The sequence below is a fragment of the Pelodiscus sinensis genome, chromosome 8, assembly GCF_052426305.1.
Source record: "Pelodiscus sinensis isolate ZL-2025 chromosome 8, ASM5242630v1, whole genome shotgun sequence".
NCBI lineage: Eukaryota > Metazoa > Chordata > Testudines > Trionychidae > Pelodiscus > Pelodiscus sinensis.
The window spans coordinates 26,401,483-26,420,851 of record NC_143059.1 but is presented as its reverse complement, the minus strand read 5'-3'; the positions used below and the strand labels follow the sequence as shown (position 1 = coordinate 26,420,851).

The following is a 19,369-nucleotide window of genomic DNA, read 5'->3' as shown; positions in this document are numbered from 1 at the left end:
CGCTATGGATAGTAATTCCATGCTCCAATAATAAGAAATTAGCAGTAGGGATATATTACCGACCACCTGACCAGGATAGAGATACTGACATTGAAATGCTATGGGAGATTAGAGAGGCTACCAAAATAAAGAACTCTGTAATAATGGGGGATTTCAATTACCCCCATATTGACTGGATACATGTCACCTCAGGAAGAGAAGCAGAGATAAAATTTCTCAATGGCTTAAATGACTGCTTCTTGGAGCAGCTGGTGCAGGAACCCACAAGGGGAGAGGCAATTCTCGATTTAGTCCTGAGTGGAGCGCAGGATCAGGTCCAGGATATAACCATTACAGGACCGCTTAGGAATAGTGACCATAATATAATAACATTCAACATTTCTGTGGTGGGAAGAACACCTCAGCAGTCCAGCACCCTGGCATTTAATTTCAAAAAGGGGAATTACACAAAAATGAGGAGGTTTGTTAAACAGAAATTAAAAGGCACAGTGACTAGAGCCAAATCCCTGAAAGCTGAATGGAAACTTTTTAAAGACACCATAATAGAGGCCCAACTTAAATGTATACCTCAAATTAAAAAACATAGCAAGAGACCTAAAAAAGAGTCACCATGGCTTAACCACCATGTAAAAGAAGCAGCGAGGGACAAAAAGGTATCTTTTAAGAAGTGGAAGTCCAATCCTAGTGAGATAAATAGAAAAGAACATAAACACTGTCAAATCAAGTGTAAAAATGTAATAAGAAAAGCAAAAAAAGATTTTGAGGAACAGCTAGGCAAAAACACAAAAAGAAATAACAAAATGTTTTTTAAGTACATTAGAAGCGGGAAGCCTGCTAAAAAACTTGTGGGTCCCCTAGATAATCGAGCCATAAAAAGAGCAATCAAGGATGATAAAGCCATTGCGGAGAAACTAAATGATTTCTTTGCTTCAGTCTTCATGGCTGAGGACGTTGGGGAGATTCCTGAATCTGCACCGTCCTTTGTGGGTGATGAATCTGAGAAACTGTCCTGGATTGAAGTGTCATTAGAGGAGGTTTTGGAATAAATAGAAAAACTTAATGTTAACAGATCTCCGGGACCGGATGGCATTCATTCAAGGGTTCTAAAAGAACTCAAATGGGAAATTTCTGAGCTATTATCTGTGGTTTGTAACCTATCCTTTAAATCGGCTTCCGTACCTAATGACTGGAAGGTAGCCAACGTGACACCAATATTTAAAAAGGGCTCTAGAGGCGATCCTGGCAATTACAGACCAGTAAGTCTAACTTCAGTACCGGGCAAATTAGTCAAAACAATAGTAAAGAATAAAATTGTGAAGCATGTAGAAGAACATAATTTGTTGGACAAAAGTCAACATGGTTTCTGTAAAGGGAAATCCTGTCTTACTAATCTGTTAGAGTTCTTTAAAGGGGTTAATAAACATGCGGGCAAGGGGGATCCAGTAGATATAATATACTTAGATTTTCAGAAAGCCTTTGACAAGGTCCCTCACCAAAGGCTCTTACATAAATTAAGTTGTCATGGGATAAGAGGGAAGATCCTTTCATGGACTGAGAACTGGTTAAAAAACAGGAAACAAAGGGGAGGAATAAATGGTAAATTTTCACATTGGAGAGGGGTAACTAGTGGTGTACCCCAAGGGTCAGTCCTGGGACCGATCCTTTTCAACTTATTCATAAATGATCTGGAGAAAGGGGTAAGCAGTGAGGTAGTAAAGTTTGCGGATGATACCAAACTGTTTAGGATAGGTAAGACAGATACAGATGTGGTCTTCTCACCTCAAAAAAGATATTTTGGCCATGGAAAGGGTTCAGAAATGGGCAACTAAAATTATTAGGGGTTTGGAACGGGTCCCATATGAGGAGAGGTTAAAGCGACTGGGACTTTTCAGTTTAGAAAAGAGGAGACTGAGGGGGGATATGATAGAGGTATATAAAATCATGAGTGGTGTGGAGAGGGCCGATAAAGAAAAGTTATTTATTAGTTCCCTAAATGGAAGAACTAGAGGACACCAAATGAAATTAATGGGGAGCAGGTTTAAAACTAATAAGCGAAAGTTCTTCTTCACACAGCATGTAGTCAACCTGTGGAACTCCTTGCCAGAGGAGGCTGTGAAGGCTAGGACTATAATAGCGTTTAAAGAGAAGCTAGATAATTTCATGGAGGTTAGGTTCATAAAAGACTATTAGCCGGGGGATAAAATGGTGTCCTTGGCCTCTGTCTGTCAGAGGCTGGAGAGGGATGGCAGGAGACAAATCGCTTGATCGTTGTCTTCGGTCCACCCTCTCTGGGGCACCTGGTGCTGGTCACTGTCCACAGACAGGATACTGGGCTAGATGGACCTTTGGTCTGACCCAGTACGGCTGTTCTTATATTCTTATGAAATTCAAATCCTGGCTTCATTTGCAATATGGACATGCCTAATTTACATCCCTTTCTCGAGAAAGGGATGTAGTCTAGACACATCCTATGTGACTAAATCCCTTTTGAAAATGCCACATCCTTTCCTAAAGGCAGAAGTGCAATTACAATACTTCATCAGTGCAGTTGTGCTACTGTAGCGCTTTAATGAAGATGCTGTAATGGAAGAGAGCTTCTCCAATGAGCATCATTAATCCACTTCTGCAAGAGGCAGTAGCTATGCCAGTGGGAGAAGCTCTTCCACTGACATAGTGCTGTCTACACCCATGCATAAAATAGTGTAACTGTTGCTTAGGGCTGTGGATTACACACACCCTGAGGCTGTGTCTAGACTGGTAGGTTATTTCAAAAAAAGTAGCCTTTTTTCGAAAAAACTTCACCTGCGTCTAGACTACAGCCGCGTTCTTTCGAAATTAAATTGAAAGAACGTGGCTTTTCTTTCGATGGCGGTACTCCTCATTTCACGAGGAAGAATGCCTTTTTTCGAAAGTGCTCTTTTGAATAATGGCGTTCTTGAATGCAAACAGGGCTTTTTTGAAAGAGAGCATCCAGATTGCCTGGGTGCTCTCTTTCGAAAAAACAGATTGCTTTTTTGAAAGTAGTGCTTGCAGTCTAGACGCTCTTTTTCGAAACAGGCTTTTTTGAAAGTATCTTTCGAAAAAGCCTCTTTCGAAAGAGGCTTGCAGTCTAGACGTAGCCTGAGTGATGTAGCTATGCTGTAGTTAGTGTAACTAACATATGGGTATGCACATTCTGTAGGATAGACCAGGGCTAAATCAGTTAGGCATTTCAATGGTGAGCATGGCAATGCATAAATAACTTTAAAAATCTGAGCGTGGTAAAGTAAAGCTATCAATAACAAAAATGCAAAAGGGCAAAATGGGAGTTATATTATCATAATTACTAGGGAAATAACTCAGTTCATTATTTTTATTGAAAGAACAAGATGGAAACAAAATCTATTCATTGTGAATGATTCAGTTAATAGCTTTTCATGCCTCATTTCTGACATACTTTGGTATAAAACTACAGAAGAGATTGAAGTATACAGTGCTGGAGTGACGGTTAATTTGTTATTAATGAGTATTCTTTCTAATTGAAGAGTTTTTCCTTCTCAAAGGAGCACAGCATTGGTTTATCTAAAATCTTAAACTAGCTAGCTTTGAAATATATTTTCTTTGTGCAATCATCTTGTGATTAGGCTCTAGATTGAATAGTTGTTAAATTCTGTCTTCATAAAGAGTTTATTTTAACTGAATAAAAAGTGTGTCTAACTGCTCTTACATATATATTATATAGCTGAAGCTTGGAAAAATCACTTGCATAGGATAACTAAATGTCCTGAATTCCTTTCCTGTTTATTGCAGTGTTGTAAGTCATTCTGAAGTTATTTGACATTAATAAGAATGCAATGTATAACCATAGAAATTCCATGGTAATTTAACAGTAATTAATTTTCACTCATAAATTATTACTTTTGCATATGTAATATCTAAATTGGTGGCACTTGAAAGTGTCCATTATTATAAATGTATTAGGTCTTTAATGTAATAAGATTAGTTATAATTAATTCAATGTTGCAGGCTCATTTACCGCCACACAACCTGTGCTCCATTATAACTAACCATCTAAAGAGACAGTTTTTAGAACTGATTTATTTATGTAAAAATTGATGTTGATAAAGTAGAATATGCATATGGGACTTTGACAGTTGAACTCACTGCACTTCAGCTTATATAAAAATTCTCAGCAACATTCTAGCACCAAAACATCAAATTACAGTAATTCCTTTGGTCTCCATTAAAATAACATTAATCATGTTGATTTATTCTGAAATTTTAAAATTAATTGGCACTCATAATTAACTACACCAGGAAAAAAGACTTTGACCTAGTTACTTTATATAATACTGTCAGTTCAGTTTAGCGTTACAAACATTTTGAGGAATTTTAAGAATATTCCTTATATATGGATTAAGCAGTTAAGCCTGTAGAGACTGTGGAGTTTCTTGCACATACTGGCACTTGCTAGTATTAAAAATTCCCTTTCAAATGTATGTTACAAATATATGGCAGTTTTTTATGGCAAAAGGGATCATTTTCATGTTGATTGGTATAGTGGGATTGACAAAAATGATAAGTACATGTTTTGGTTTTGTGGTGCATTAAAATTTATAAACATCCCACAAAGGAGTTCTAATAGTGAGTGATGAATCCATAGCTGTTCAGAGATTGGATTTAGTTTGGATGAAATCTAAAATTTTGGTTTGTCATACATACCTTATTCAATCTACCATTCCCCCCAGTGCAATCACTAGATGTCAACTATAACAATTAAAAGTAGCTTACATATTGTGCGGCTTTAAAAATTTTTCATTTATTTTAAATTAAACACTTTTCCTGAGCTAGAATTAGGGAAGGAGGCAACACCATTTAGGAATCAAATTTATAGTAAGTGTACTTCTCCTCTCCCCCTGGAAGAATTTCTGGCTATGTTCCTCTTCAATCATATCTCTGGACTTTTCCTCATCTGCTTGCCTTCTTCATCTCTGCAATCCATGTCCTCAAGTTTAGTGAGAGTACTTTATGATACTTTTATAGTCGTACTTCCCCAGTATGTCTGCATCATGACCATGAGTACCTGGTAGGTTGAATGCCCAATGATGCTGTCTAAACTGTTCCAACTCTCCAAAGTAATTGACCAAAGACTTGTCATGACAGCCCTGTGACCTCCCCAAATATCCAGGCTCTTCACAGATTAGATATATGGGTCTTGTGACATTTGTGCTACCTTCCCATCTAAGTATCTCATGATACTCTGGAGAGATATTTGGAAGGTCACATGCAACTGTGAGATCCTTAATACCTCCAGAGAACATTTTTATCTTTCATGCACTCACCAGCTTTAATCATGGTGAATGAGAGTGCCACTGATCAAGTAGGTAAGAAAAAAAAAAGCATTGAACACAAACTTACAGGTAAATCACACTTGATGCAAATAAATTGCTAACTCAGCTATGCAAAAAAGACTTGCATTGTCTTGCTCTAGTAAGACAAATGATAATTAAAATACATAGATTTGATGTTTTGTTAAGTCATTGATTTGAGGAAAAGGAAAGAGACAGCTGGTTTCTCTGTTCTTGTTAGGAAGACATTACTGTGGAAGAGCAGATCTCTGATTGGATTGCCTCTCATTTCAGAAATTTCCCTTGTAGTTTTCTTAATAGACGTCCATCTGTTCCAGGATAGCTTTCAGGTGGGTATAATCAATTGCAACAGCTATGTCCAGGTGTTCCTGGCTACCTCTGTTTCAGAACTAGGATTGGGGCCAGCTGGATGTGCCACAGCTTCTCAGGCCATTGAGGAGTTGTGGCTGCCTTAATTATATGGCAAGCAAGAAATTATAGGGTGAACTGACCTTGGGATTGCCAGCTAGGTCAAAAATGGTGACATTCATCACTGTAGTTCCTGATGCTGAAATACTAACTGTTAGGCTGCATTCTTGTACTGTTTGGTTGGTGCTATTGGGCCCCGTTTTGATCAGACATTTAAAATAATTTTTCTACTGATACCCTTGTCCTAACATCACATTCAAATTATGAGGATTATCTGTTAAACTGCAGAAATAGTGAGTCATGATTCCATTCCTTAGGGCAGAAGATAAAAGGACCCAAAATATTTTCTGAGCTTAGCTTTTTCCATTCATATGATTTCCTCTTTCTTGACATGGGAAAATCAGGTGTCCCATTCCTTATTATTGAGAGACCATCTGGGCCTAAATGTTTATCAGAGTGCATTAATTAATGGATGATGTGCATCAACAAGGTCCGCGCAGACAGACAGACGGAGCACTGTAGGTCAGAGCTGGATAGATTCACATCCCAATTTGCTATGAACTACATTTTCATGTACACAGATCCTCCATCTGTGTTCCATGTTTTCTTATTATTTTGTCTGGTATGCTGAGAGTCAGAAGCACATGAAATTTCTGAACATATAGCAATTTAAAAATAGTGTCAGCAACAGCCTGAGCCCCACAATTGTCCCATAAAAGATCAAGGAGAAGATGTACGAGAGGATTATGGAAGATAGCAGTAAGAGTAAGAGGGGTTTAGTAACTGAGCGTCTACCCCTCTACCCAAATTAGTCCTTATTTTATCCTAACCAGTTAGACCACCCACAGTCATCAGAACAAAAGCTGACATGAAACCTAAAACCACAACACTGATGTAACGGAAAGTAATTTTAATATTTTAGGACTGCAGCTAATTTTTTTGTTCCCTTTTATAATTAGCTGAATATATAATTTCAAACTCTGCATAGTAAAATTCCAAAATAGAGAAATCCAGGAACTTGCCATGTCAATGCATTAAAGAAATTAGAAACTGAAAATATATGAAGGTTAACATGAGTCTTAAAAATGACAGATAAAATGTTTTGAATAGTAAATAATTTATGCAAATGTTACAAAATCTGAGATGCTAAATAAATTACTGATACAGTGCATTCTATTTTGACATTTTGTTTCCACTTAAAAGATAGTGAATGTAGATTCCTTTGTATACAATATACAAAAGGCATTTTACTATAATAGTTTCTTTGTTCTTTTGTAAAACAAGTGAACTGCAATTTTAAATTTCAATCTTATTCTGTGAAGCCACATTAAAATATGTTGGGAGAAACATCCAAAAATAGATTTATGGTTATATCATTTTTCTTTATTGTTTTAAAAAGTTGCTGCAACTATATGAAACTCTTTTGTTTTAACCCTTGGAAGGCTCTTGCATTCCTTTCTATTTTTCACTGAGTCAGCATGGCATATGATTTTTCTAATTTATGTAATCTCTAATGATTAATATAAGTGTAGTGGAACAGTGTTGTCTATAGAAGCGTTGAAGATTTAAAATGAAAGAATGTGATGTACGCATTCTTTAATCTATGGATTAAATGGTGGACATAATCTGGGCTCATGGAATTATTATAGCTTTGATTATTTATATTTAAAGATATTTTTCTTAACTTGATCTGTCATAACATTGAAGGGCTATTTATCTTAACCTTTTGTTCCAAATTATTTTATCTTTTTAACAAAGTGGATGTATTCTGCTTTTGAATATTTTGTCACTTTAACAATTAGAAAATGTGAATAGTCATATAGTTCTGAACAGAGAGGACTAATAATAGAGCGCCTGCTCCCACTGAGGTCAGTGGTAATTGACTTCACTGGCAGTAGGTTTTGGCACTAATAAACTGCTTGTCAACTTCTGCATTTCCAAATATTCTATGGAAAGCAAGAAGAAAAGCACTGGTGTGTGTGTGTGTATGTGTGTGTGTTCCTCATCTTCAAGACAGTTTTGAAAGTGAATCACAATGTGTAGAATGAAATCTTAAAATAAAATCAGAAGCACCTGAAGTGATGGTTGATTACTTTCAGCATGAATTTTGTAAACAGACAGCTGACTGTTATGGTGGCTCACCCATTTTATCCCGCAGTACAAAGACACTTAACAAAACTGTATCCTTGTCAGTTAACAACCACATCTTTTAAATGTATAAAGCTCCATTGCTGCGGTTACTGCCTTTGTCTCTAATGTTGTTTTATCCATGGTTAGTTTTTTTCTTTAATACAGTACAATACAAAGGAATAAAACGAGTCATTCCAAAATGTGTTGTTAAAATATCCTTCTTTATCATTACATTTCACTGCTTTAGAATTAACTTTCACAGGCTGTTAATTCAAGGCATCAGTTAAGTCTGAGAAGAACTGTTAAAAAATGCTGTGATTTTTTTTGTCATTTTATATGAAAAACTTGTCAGTGTAATTGAATAACTTCTTACAAGTTTGAACAATTCAACCCTTCTTTTAGTTAATGTATTATTTCTGGTACAAGTAGATAAAATTCTACACAGTAAGCATGATAAAAATTGTGCATGTTCTTCACAGCACAGAATTTCAGGGTTTTATGGGCACAAAAGCAGTAACAAAAGAGTCCCTACAAAACTGAGTAACTGAATAACACAAGGAATATTTTTGTTAATTTGAAACTTCAGAAACTGAAATTTGTAAAGTGAGATGTCATTCAGTTCTGATACCGTACATACCAGCTGTTCTCAGTAATTGAAATTTCACAATATGAAAAATACATTAGATCTGTACAGTTTTTACAGGTAGATAGGATGAGTTTTGAAAAAAGATTTGCTTTGAGGGTCATACTCTGCTTTATGCCAAAAATACTGCACAACTTAGCTAATTACAAATTGTAGACTTGAAACAATTCATGTCTTCGTGTGTAACAGTTGATTTTCTTTTAATTGGACAGGGATTTAAGAAACCATTTCAGAACATCTTCCACATTTTGTCCTTCAAGTTAACAGGTTGATTGCAGCCTTCTGTTACAAATGAAATCAGTTAAGCTAGCGGCTGACTGTGTTCACCGATTCTTGCAGCTGTTGTTATTGTGCTGAGGTCCAGATCAGTCTCTAGGTGTGTTTCCATTGTTTCATCCTGTGTATTAGATTCATAGGGCTTATGAGCAAGGAGTTCATGATGTACCCCACAGTAGCTTACGGTGGGTTGGTCATAAGAGAGAAATGTTGATACATTCATAGATAAAGGTATCTGGGGAAAAAAGGATATGAAAAATAGTAAGTTAGTAAACAACATAATTTTTGTGATGTGAATTTGATGGTGATGAAAAATAATCTAAAAACCATGTCCAGAGCCAGAAGTAGTCACTCCTGTAAGAACTTCCCCTTACATCTTTGCCAATGCTCTTCAAACCTTATTGGTATCATCTTTGATGCCTAGTGTTGGACCTATGGATTTGTTTGTGAAAATTTGTGTATGGTTGAGAAGCCACAAAAGTATCTTAAAGCTGCAAACCAAAGCAAATAATCTTTCATAACATATATTCAGCAAATGCTAAATGTAAACAAAATGCATAGGAGATATGGAAGATGGGTTACCAAACGTGTAAGATATATAGACTATTTTAAGTGGGATTTACCTAGCTGCCCAACTGCAGATAAAGGGATATGTCTAGACAGTGGTGCTATTTCGGGATATCTTTCAAAGTAACGGGCACGTTATTCCAACATCCCTGTAAACCTCGTTCCTGAGGATTAAGGGTCATTTCATAATAGCGTTCTATTTCAAAATTTGGTGCTGTGTAGACCACGCCAAATTACGAAATAAGCTATTTTGAAATTGACTTGAAATAACCTACACAATTTGCGTAGCTCAAATTGCAGTTTATTTTGAGCTAAGGGTGCAGTGTAGACATACCCTAAGTGACTATTGAACATTTCCAGACTATAGCATACTTTGTGTTAACTTTACAATGTGGATAAATATCCACTACAGATTACCACTTTATTACTATTTATAATCTAAGGTTAGATTTGATTTCCAAGAGAAAAAATCATGTTTGAAGAAATAACTATAATTCATTATTTTTACTTCTCCATTTGGAGGCCCTCCTCACTCTATATCTATATCTATATCCAGAGCTTGACAAACCGCGGCAAAATCTTCTTGCCAGCCCTGCACTGCGCATGCGCAAGACCCGCATTGCACGTGTGCGCGCTGCCGGTGAACGGGGCAACCGGCTGAAATCTACTCGCCACGGGCGAGTAGATTCACTGATTTGTTGAGCCCTGTCTATATCTATATCTATATCTATATCTATATCTATATCTATATCTATATCTATATCTATACCTAATCTCTTTTAGAGTGCCTCTGTCTGTGAATCTGTGTATCTATGAGTCCATTTTTCAAGAACTCCTTCTAAACTGTTGGAGCTAGGACCAACACATTTGGTACACTTTCTCTTACTCTAACTTAAATCAAGGTCGGGATTTGGTTATGCCCAGAAAACATGGAAGTGCTGGGAATGGAACTGTTTCTGATAACATGGAAAAAGGGAGGAGGCAGAGAGCAGTGGGATACAAAAAGGAAGGGCTCAGAGAAAAGGGATGCACCCATGGAGAGCCTGCAGGGCATGGGGGGTGGTTGATAGGGGGCAGCCTGCAGGGCTTCCCCCCCCGCAACAGCCTACAGCCCGCAGGGGGGACCTGCTGGAGGAGGGGGTCAGCCCCCATAGCCTAGCCCCTCCTTAGTCAGCCTGCAGGAGGAGGAGGAGGGCCACTGAAGGGGAACAGCCCCTGAAGCCTGTCTTTTCCCAGACCGGCTATCCCCCCAAAGCACTCCCCGAATAGGCTGAAGGATGGAGGGGGCTGCTCAAGGCACCCCTATACCAGTTGAAGTGTGTTTGGGGGGGAAGATGGAAGCTGGGGACAGCCTAAAGAGAGCTGCACCACTTCCCCAAGCAAGCCCCCCTGGAGCACCTGTGAGGTAGGGATACAGCAGCAGATTGAAGTGGCCCCCCAGACAGGCTGGGGCTCCCCCTCCGGTAGGTTACAGGTTAGGTGAGGGCAGCTGGAGGCCAGAGCTGGCCCACAGAGCCCTTACCTCCACCTGACAAGCAGGCAGCCCTGGATCTCCAGGTCACCCTATGGGGATCGCAACCCTGGTCTCTCAGGAGAAACCACTGATGAGCAAGCACTGCCAAGAGCCCCTAGGAAGAGCCGCTACTGGAGCAATGCCACCCTTGCCACCATGGGCGGCCCCAGTAAGTCCTCCCCCACCTGCTAGCCCCCTGTTCTGAGCCCCCTGCCCTGAGTTCTGTATCTTCCATCTGCCAGGACTTATGTACCCTTGTACCTTCTCCCTGAGCCCCACACCTCCTTTCCCCTGCCCTCAGGCCCCTAGCCCCTGCCTTTCCTTACTTCCAAATGCTCACTCCAGCTTTTCTCCTTCACTAAAAAAACAAACAAACAAAACCAATAATTGAATAAAGCATGCACATTTTTCATTTATTTAAAAAAATAACTTCAATTAAAGACCCTAGCAATGTTGGGTACATCTGCTAGTTTCATATAAATTAGGATGTAATTTTTCTCTATTTTTTGGAGGATTTCAAAAATTTTTAAAGAATATGTCGCTATTACAAATACAGTTCAGAACCAGAGATGAAGAGAATATAAACTTAATTATAAACATTTCTACCAGCAATTCTCTCTCTCTAATAGTATGCATCTGAAGGATGAAAAATACAAAAAAGATTATATTAAAATGGTTGATGTGAGTCACACATGTATAGTATTTTTAAAAAAGATTGTCAGCTATCAGCGTGCGTTTTTATATGCCACAGAGAACAGCTTTTAGATTTGTCACTTTTATTGTTCTGTTGCTGCTCTAAAATAAACCTATTTTAAAACTCAATTAGAACTTCATAGAACTAAATATAAAGGTAATTTCAACACAGAGACTTATATTTAATGATTGCTGCTATTGACTGAGTTGAATATTTTTTCATTTTTTAATTCTAAAAGCATTCCAGATATTATATGATAGAAATAATAAAAAATAATAAAAAGCATGAATGTTTCTCCCTTGCAGTGTATACTGGAGATGCTGTATTTTAAAATAATTTCAACAAAAGGACGGGGTTCAGAACACATTAATGGGTTAGGGCAATGTAATTTATCACTAACAAAAATATTTTTTTAAGGAATTCAATGAATCAAAATACTAAGTCTCTTTTTAAACATAGTTTTAAATCTAATTCAAGTCATCTATTATGACCTGTGGTACAATATTTTTCTCTTTCACTGAAAAGTTTTGGTAGAAATTATATTTTTTAAAAAAAAACAAGGATAAAATCCTGCAGTCACTCGCTTTTCTGTAAATGGGTATTTGAGTAAGGATTTGATGCTGACCATAAAATGCAAGCTCCAGTTCATTAAAACATTTAAGAACATGCTTAAAACCTGATTATTTACGGGCCAATATAGCTCAGTCTTTTTTTTTTTTTAATTTCCATGTTGGGAATAGTGAAGTAGGAATGGTCCTTCAATGAGTTCCTCAACATTTACATAGCATTAGGAAAACAGGCAAAAATTAGACTATTTATCAATTTATAGTATTTATTCTTCAGTCAGAAGTAATTCTTACTATTGAAGAGAGTGCCCCCTCCCCCATTTTTAATACTCTGTCACTAACCTGAACTTGTGTTCCTTACATAGATAAAACTTAATTCAAGGAACTCTCCATATTCTCCATTCCCTAAAGGATAGGTAACAGGGTGTGTCTAGACTACATGGCTCCGTAGACAGAGCCATGTAGATGAGTTTACTAGACATAGCAAAATGATTTAAATAATAAGCTTCATTTACATCAAAATGGCTGATGATCAGCTGATCCAGCATAGCGGGGCAGTCTAGACGTGCCGTAGTCAACAAGGGAAGCCTTTGTCGACCGCTCCGGTGAACCTTGTTTCACGAGGCATACTGAAGCGGTCGACAAAGGCTTCCCTTGTCGACCGCGGTGCATCTAGACTGCTCCACTGTGCCGGATCAGCTGATCATCAGCCATTTTGATGTAAATGAAGCTTATTATTTAAATCATTTTGCTATGTCTAGTAAACTCATCTACATGGCTCTGTCTACGGAGCCATGTAGTCTAGACACACCCTGTTACCTATCCTTTAGGGAATGGAGAATATGGAGAGTTCCTTGAATTAAGTTTTATCTATGTAAGGAACACAAGTTCAGGTTAGTGACAGAGTATTAAAAATGGGGGAGGGGGCACTCTCTTCAGCGCAATTATTTGAATCACCACTTCATTTTGCTATGTCTAGTAAACTCATCTACATGGTTCCATCGACGGAGCCATGTAGTCTTGACACACCCTTAAAGTGTAAAACACAGATATGGAATTGAATCTGAATAAAAATGTCTTCATCACCTATTAGATTTTAATGAAAATCATATGCTTCCCGTGTTGCTCTTTTTGGTTCTCATTACTAGTGCAGTGCTGTGATCCTAATTATCCTATATACCAGTGGATGCATTTACTCTCTTATACATGTCTAATCCTTTTTTGAATGTTGTTAAGCTCTTGGCTTAATTGATCCCCTTCCTGTGCTTTAAGGAATGATCAGCCTTCTCTGGCTCAGGTGGAACCCAGCTAAAGGAATTACCTTTATTCTGTCTTTCATTTCCTCCTATCATGCAACTAGCTCCTTTAATTGGAGGATCAAAATCACTAATTCTGAGGAGGGCCTACTTTATAGTATCCCCAATTCTGCCACTCTAAATAATACTTTCTTTCTCTCTGCAGCACTATTTCAGCAACTCTGACTTTAAGCATCTGTGATTGTGCCTTGAGAGCCACAAACTGCTTTCTCCAGGGCTGTGTCTACACTGGCATGAATTTCCAGAAATGCTTAAAATGGAATACTATTCCGTTTTCAGTTTTTCCGGAAAAGGAGCGTCTACATTGGCAGGCTGCTTTTCTGGAAAAGCCCTTTTTCCGGAAAAGCGTCTGTGGCCAATGTAGACGTGCTTTTCCAGAAAAGAGCCCTGATCGCCATTTTCGTGAGTTATTTGAGTTTTTAAATGAATTGCATTTTATCTCAGAAAATTCTTATTTTTTCTCTATATGACCCATTAAGATTAGAAAATATTTTTCAATTTATAAATTCTTAAGCACATGTTTAAATTCAATCAAGAATTGAATTATTTTCGTGTTATGTGGCAGAAGTGAATTTATTTCTTCCATCGTGTAAAATATCAGGTAAACACTAAGGCTGTGTCTACACTGCACAGTTATTTTGGAATAAGCTATTCCAGAATGTCAACACTGCAGGAAGCCTCAAAATTAGTCTGAGGTAGGCTTCCCTAATGTAGATGTGCCTTATTTTGAAATAGCTATTTTAGAATAGGTGTTATTCTTCATAGAATGAGGTTTACAGAAGTCGGAATAAGTCATTCATTATTTCTCAGTTATTGCGAAATAACTGAATTGTTGTGTAGATGCTTGCATAGTTATTTTGGAATAACAGCTGTTTTTCCAAAATAATTTTGCTGTGTTAAGTGAGTGATCTTAGAAGTGAACCATAATTGTTCAATCATTCCTAATAATACTTTCAGTATTAAGTGGCATACTGATTAGATTTAGAAACATTTTTTAAGCTACTTAACGATTAATATAAAACTGAAAATCCCACATACTCATTGTTTTGAACAAACATATTGAAATTTTAGTAATCAACATTAACATAAAAACAAGAATGTAAATCATATGTATCTTGTTTGTTTTGTATTTATGAAAGATTAATTAATTACAAAGCTGATGTTCTTTTATGGTTTAAGATTCGGTATACACATGGGAAAAGTTGCAGAGAGCAGTTGATACTAATAGCAATACCGAATGGTAAAGTTGGTTGTGTATTATTCTCTATCACTGATGAAGATTCTATATGCTGTTAATGAGGAAGTTATAGGTGAATAATTTCTTATGCTTTGAGCATCATATATGGTTTTCAAGTAGGTGTTTTAAGATTTTCCTGCAGTGATATATGAAGGTTTATACAATGTTCATATATGTTTTCTTCTTTTTCTGTATGTGTATGAAATGTGTATAGCATAAGTACATCCAAATATTTAGATTAACATTTCTTGTAGAAGATGGGTATATTTAAGAGAAAATGTGATCATACTCTACCAGCTTGAAGGCTAACAATAAAATCCATTGCAAAGTTATATTTTTTGTAGTCTATTTTTTTTTATATATTTTCTTACCAATGAATTTGAAATTCTTATTAAATATGAAAAAACTATAGTGCATAGTAAATGGTTGGTTATTCATATCTATTTACTCAGAAAAATTCATGAATCACCTTTACTTTTCACACAGCCATCTCCACCTTTTTATTCTTGGTAGGACTTTGTATAAAGCTTTGTGTGCTTTTCTTAAAATTATAGAACTGAATTTACCTTGAGAGGCACTGGGGAATTTTGAAGCAAATGTCATGAGCAAAGAAGAGACCCTTGAGCATTTTATAGCCTCTCCATCAAAATGCACAGTATCTGCTTTTCAAATTAAAATATTGGGCATTCTCTTTTACAAATCAAATCTATTTCCTACAATATTTCCACAGCATCTGGTTTGCAATGTCTAAGCTATCTGACTGAAATTTTCAAGTGTCAGATACATTTTAACAATGTCACCTATTTCTTCTTTTAATTATAAATCATGTAAGGATGGATTATGTTCCAATTTATGTGCCACTGTAGGGAGAAGAAGGGACAAAGGACTCCCTAACACCTCTTTATATAGCTGTCTATGAACAGTGATAAGCAGATCCCTCAGAGCAAGGGGTTAAGGAATAGGCAAAGTCATGATTCCTGCCATGATCTGCTGAACAGCTGTGAGTTCATGGGAAAAGTATGTTATACCTCTTTAAGTGTAATTTCACTCCCATCTCTAACAGTGATCCTGAGAGGTACTGTGCCTCTCTGAGGCTCAACACCTCCCGGTACACTGCTGGGACTTCTGCACAGTTTTTCATTATTTATTCTGTGCTAATGATCTCATCTTACATTAGTTAGCAATCTCTGCCAGTATTTCTCTACTGATTCCTTGACAATGTGGATTCTCTTTACCAGTTCTGTACCATTGGATATGAGTAGATTGATATGCTGTAGTAACTGAATGAATTTCCTTTAGTGAGGAGTCAACAATACATGCTGTGGTGCCGCAGTGGCACCAAGCAGCTTGTGTTAACTTTTAAAATACTATGACCAAAATGCTAATGCCCATCAACATTCATGGCCTTCCTCACTAAATGATTCATAAGGAAAATCGCAACACTTAAGTCAAGATAATTAGAGCTATTAATTGGTTATGGAAGTAGTAAAAATGGCATGGAATTATCAGACCAGTTATAATTCTTGACAAAAGCTCTAAACATCAGATCTGGAGTACATCCTCCAGGGGTTGGGAGCAGTCACTCAGCACAGCAGAAGAGCTGTGGTTCTGGTGCCAACAGATAAGGTTCTAGGGACCTCTGCAGCTTGTGGGTATCCATGGGCTATGGGTTACAGCTTCTGGTGAAGCAGTTTGTAACAACTGGGCTGGAGGATCTGCTACTTTGTGGAGGGCAACAGGAATATAGAGGCTGAAGAAGCCACATTTTTTAGATGAAGCTATATATTGTCTTATTGACAATCTGTGATTTTAGGAAGAGGATTCCTCCTCACTGTCTGCCTCTCCAGAATCTCTGCTAATGCCTGATTGACTTATTCAGGGCTTGTCTACATAAATAAATAGCCACCAAGAATAATTAACTAGTTCCTGATTTGGATATTTGTATCCTGCATTAAGAGTATATCTACACAGAAAAAGCTGTACATGGATGTAGGCTAGAATCCAGCTAGCACAAGTTGCAATAGCAGTGAAGGCAATACAGGGCAGACTTCACAGTAGGTATTGAGATGTACTATTTCAGCTGAAGTCTGTGTTGCACTGTTTTCACTATTGGTACCTGTGCTAGCTGGATTCAAGTTAGCATAGGTAGTGCAGCCCATGCAGTATTTGCTGTGTAGACATACTTTGAATGCCTTTGTGTGATACTCCATAACTTAAGCTATACTTTGGAAATGGATTATTAAATTACCAAACCCTCTCCCCCTCAAAAAAACACACACAATAGAACCCACTTAGTGGAAAACAAGCATCTATGGGAGAGGGTGAAAGAACTATTCTGCTTTTAATTCATACCCTTAACTTGTTTTGTAATGGTGTCTCTGGGCAGGCAAGCCCTAAGACTTACTGGAGGAAAGTAAGGCCCAATAGAATTATCCATTTATATAATCTGACCCAGAATCTACAACAGTTTCAGTAAATGTCAGGGCACTGAACAGAGGAGACAAGTTGAAAAATAAGTACTAGAGGGACCAACTATCTTAATATTAACAGGGCCTGCAGGAATTCGTTGAAAATCTCTGTATGGTTAATCAGGAATGAAGCAGAAAAAAGCAGACATATTAGCCCTACTGACTACAGCTGTAGCATGCTCCCTCTTAACATGCACATCCCATTCAACAAGGAACATCCATGGAAAGGCACCTTTGGATCCAGGGAGAGGGAGAACCATGTGGCTGTGCTGACACTCCCTTGTTCAATGATCTTTGGGCCTCTTTAGGCCAAGTCTGCAATTGCCAGAGGATCAATGGTCTTGCGATCGATTCTCTGGGGTCCAATTTAGTGGGTCTAATAGGTCACCACCACCTGTCACATTATTAGATCTTCTGAGGTCTCAAAATACACAAATATCCACTTTATATCCATAGATATCTGCATCTATAGGTGGTGGATGGATGTGGATCCAAATTTCACACTAAACTCTGCAAATCCATCTTCACATCTGTGGACGCAGATGTCTGTGGACAGTTTTTATGGATCACTGGCAGATGCAGACACAAATTTTATATCTAAAACTCTGCAAACCTACACATATTAGCACACAATGACCACTCCTTCCTATTTGTCACATATTACCTGCTTTGTCAGCCTTCCCATTCTCAACACAACTTTCTGAGGGTACGTCTACACTAGGCCCCTAGATCGATCTAGGGAGGCTAATGAGGGTGACCGGAATTGCAAATCAAGCCCGGGATTTAAATATCCCACGCTTGATTTGCATGTTCCCGGCCGGTCGCCATTTTAGAAATTGACTAGCCCGAAGTAACTGCTTGCGTCTACACGCGTGGAATGAGGTTTACCACCTAATTCAATTTAGGGGCTTTATTCCGGAATTCCATTTCACTGCCGCGTGTAGACGCGGGCAGTTACTTCGGGCTAGTCAATTTCTAAAATGGCGACCGGCCGGGAACATGCAAATCAAGCGTGGGATATTTAAATCCCAGGCTTGATTTGCAATTCTGGTCACCCTCATTAGCCTTCCTAGATCGATCTAGGGGGCTAGTGTAGACGTACCCTGAATGACTCCTGCATTCACTTAGAACTTCATATGGCCCCATTTCCACCCCATGTACCTTGATTTTATACCTTTCTCCCTGCCCCCTTCCAGATCTGTGTGTCTTCCTCTCACTGCTCCCCCACCACCATACTCTATCCATTGTACTCTCAGGGCCCTACTCGAAACTGTCTGCTGCCCATATCGTGTCACACATTGTGTTTTCTCTCTCTCTCTCTCTCTCTCTCTCATCTTTTCCTCCCTACAATCCACCATCACTAGTTGCTCTTTTCATAAACTCTTGGCAAATCCTGTATATACTGTATAAGTCTGACACCCTTGGGACCTTACCAGTGCTGATCAGAGAATTTGCCAGGCCCAGGAGATCAATATTGTCTAGCAGCATTATGACATTTCCACTGCTTACTGGGCTCTTAGGGCATGTCTACACTGCAGAGCAAAAGTCAAATTAAGCTATGCAATTTCAGCTATGTCAATTGTGTAGCATAAGCTGAAATAGCTGAATTTGGCAGGAAGTGAAAGGAAGAACATTCTTCCTTTGACTTCCCTTACTCTTCATGAAATGAGGGTTACAGGAGGAGGAGTAAGAAGTCCTCCAGCTTGACATTATTTCAAAATAATGGCTTGTGTAGATGCACACTATGTTATTTCAAAATAATGTCAGTTATTCTGAAATAATGCTGCTGTGTAGATGGGCCTGTAGAGGACATTTAGGGTGTGTCTAGACTACATGCCTCCTTCGACGGAGGCATGTAGATTAGCCAGATCGGAAGAGGGAAATGAAGCCGCGATTAAAATAATCGCGGCTTCATTTAAATTTAAATGGCTGCCCCGATCTGCCGATCAGCTGTTTGTCGGCAGATCGGGGGAGTCTGGACGCGATGCCCCGACAAAGAAGCCTTTCTTCATCGACACAGGTAAACCTGGTTTCACGAGGCTTACCTGTGTCGATGAAGAAAGGCTTCTTTGTCGGGGCATCGCGTCCAGACTCCCCCGATCTGCCGACAAACAGCTGATCGGCAGATCGGGGCAGCCATTTAAATTTAAATGAAGCCGCGATTATTTTAATCGCGGCTTCATTTCCCTCTTCCGATCTGGCT

At 38.2% G+C, this 19,369-nt stretch overlaps 2 protein-coding genes across 6 annotated transcripts in view; one reads left to right on the top strand and one right to left on the bottom strand.

Annotated features, from left to right (window-relative positions):
- Positions 1-19,369, top strand: part of CTNNA3 (catenin alpha 3) — a 1,028,503-nt gene that overhangs the window by 328,093 nt on the left and 681,041 nt on the right. The window lies entirely within an intron of this gene.
- Positions 8,603-19,369, bottom strand: part of LRRTM3 (leucine rich repeat transmembrane neuronal 3) — a 129,202-nt gene continuing 118,435 nt past the window's right edge. The window contains exon 3 of the mRNA XM_006135750.5: positions 8,603-9,040. Within this exon, the coding sequence (XP_006135812.1) occupies positions 8,831-9,040 (210 nt within the window). The 3' untranslated portion in view covers positions 8,603-8,830. The remainder of the gene's footprint in view (positions 9,041-19,369) is intronic.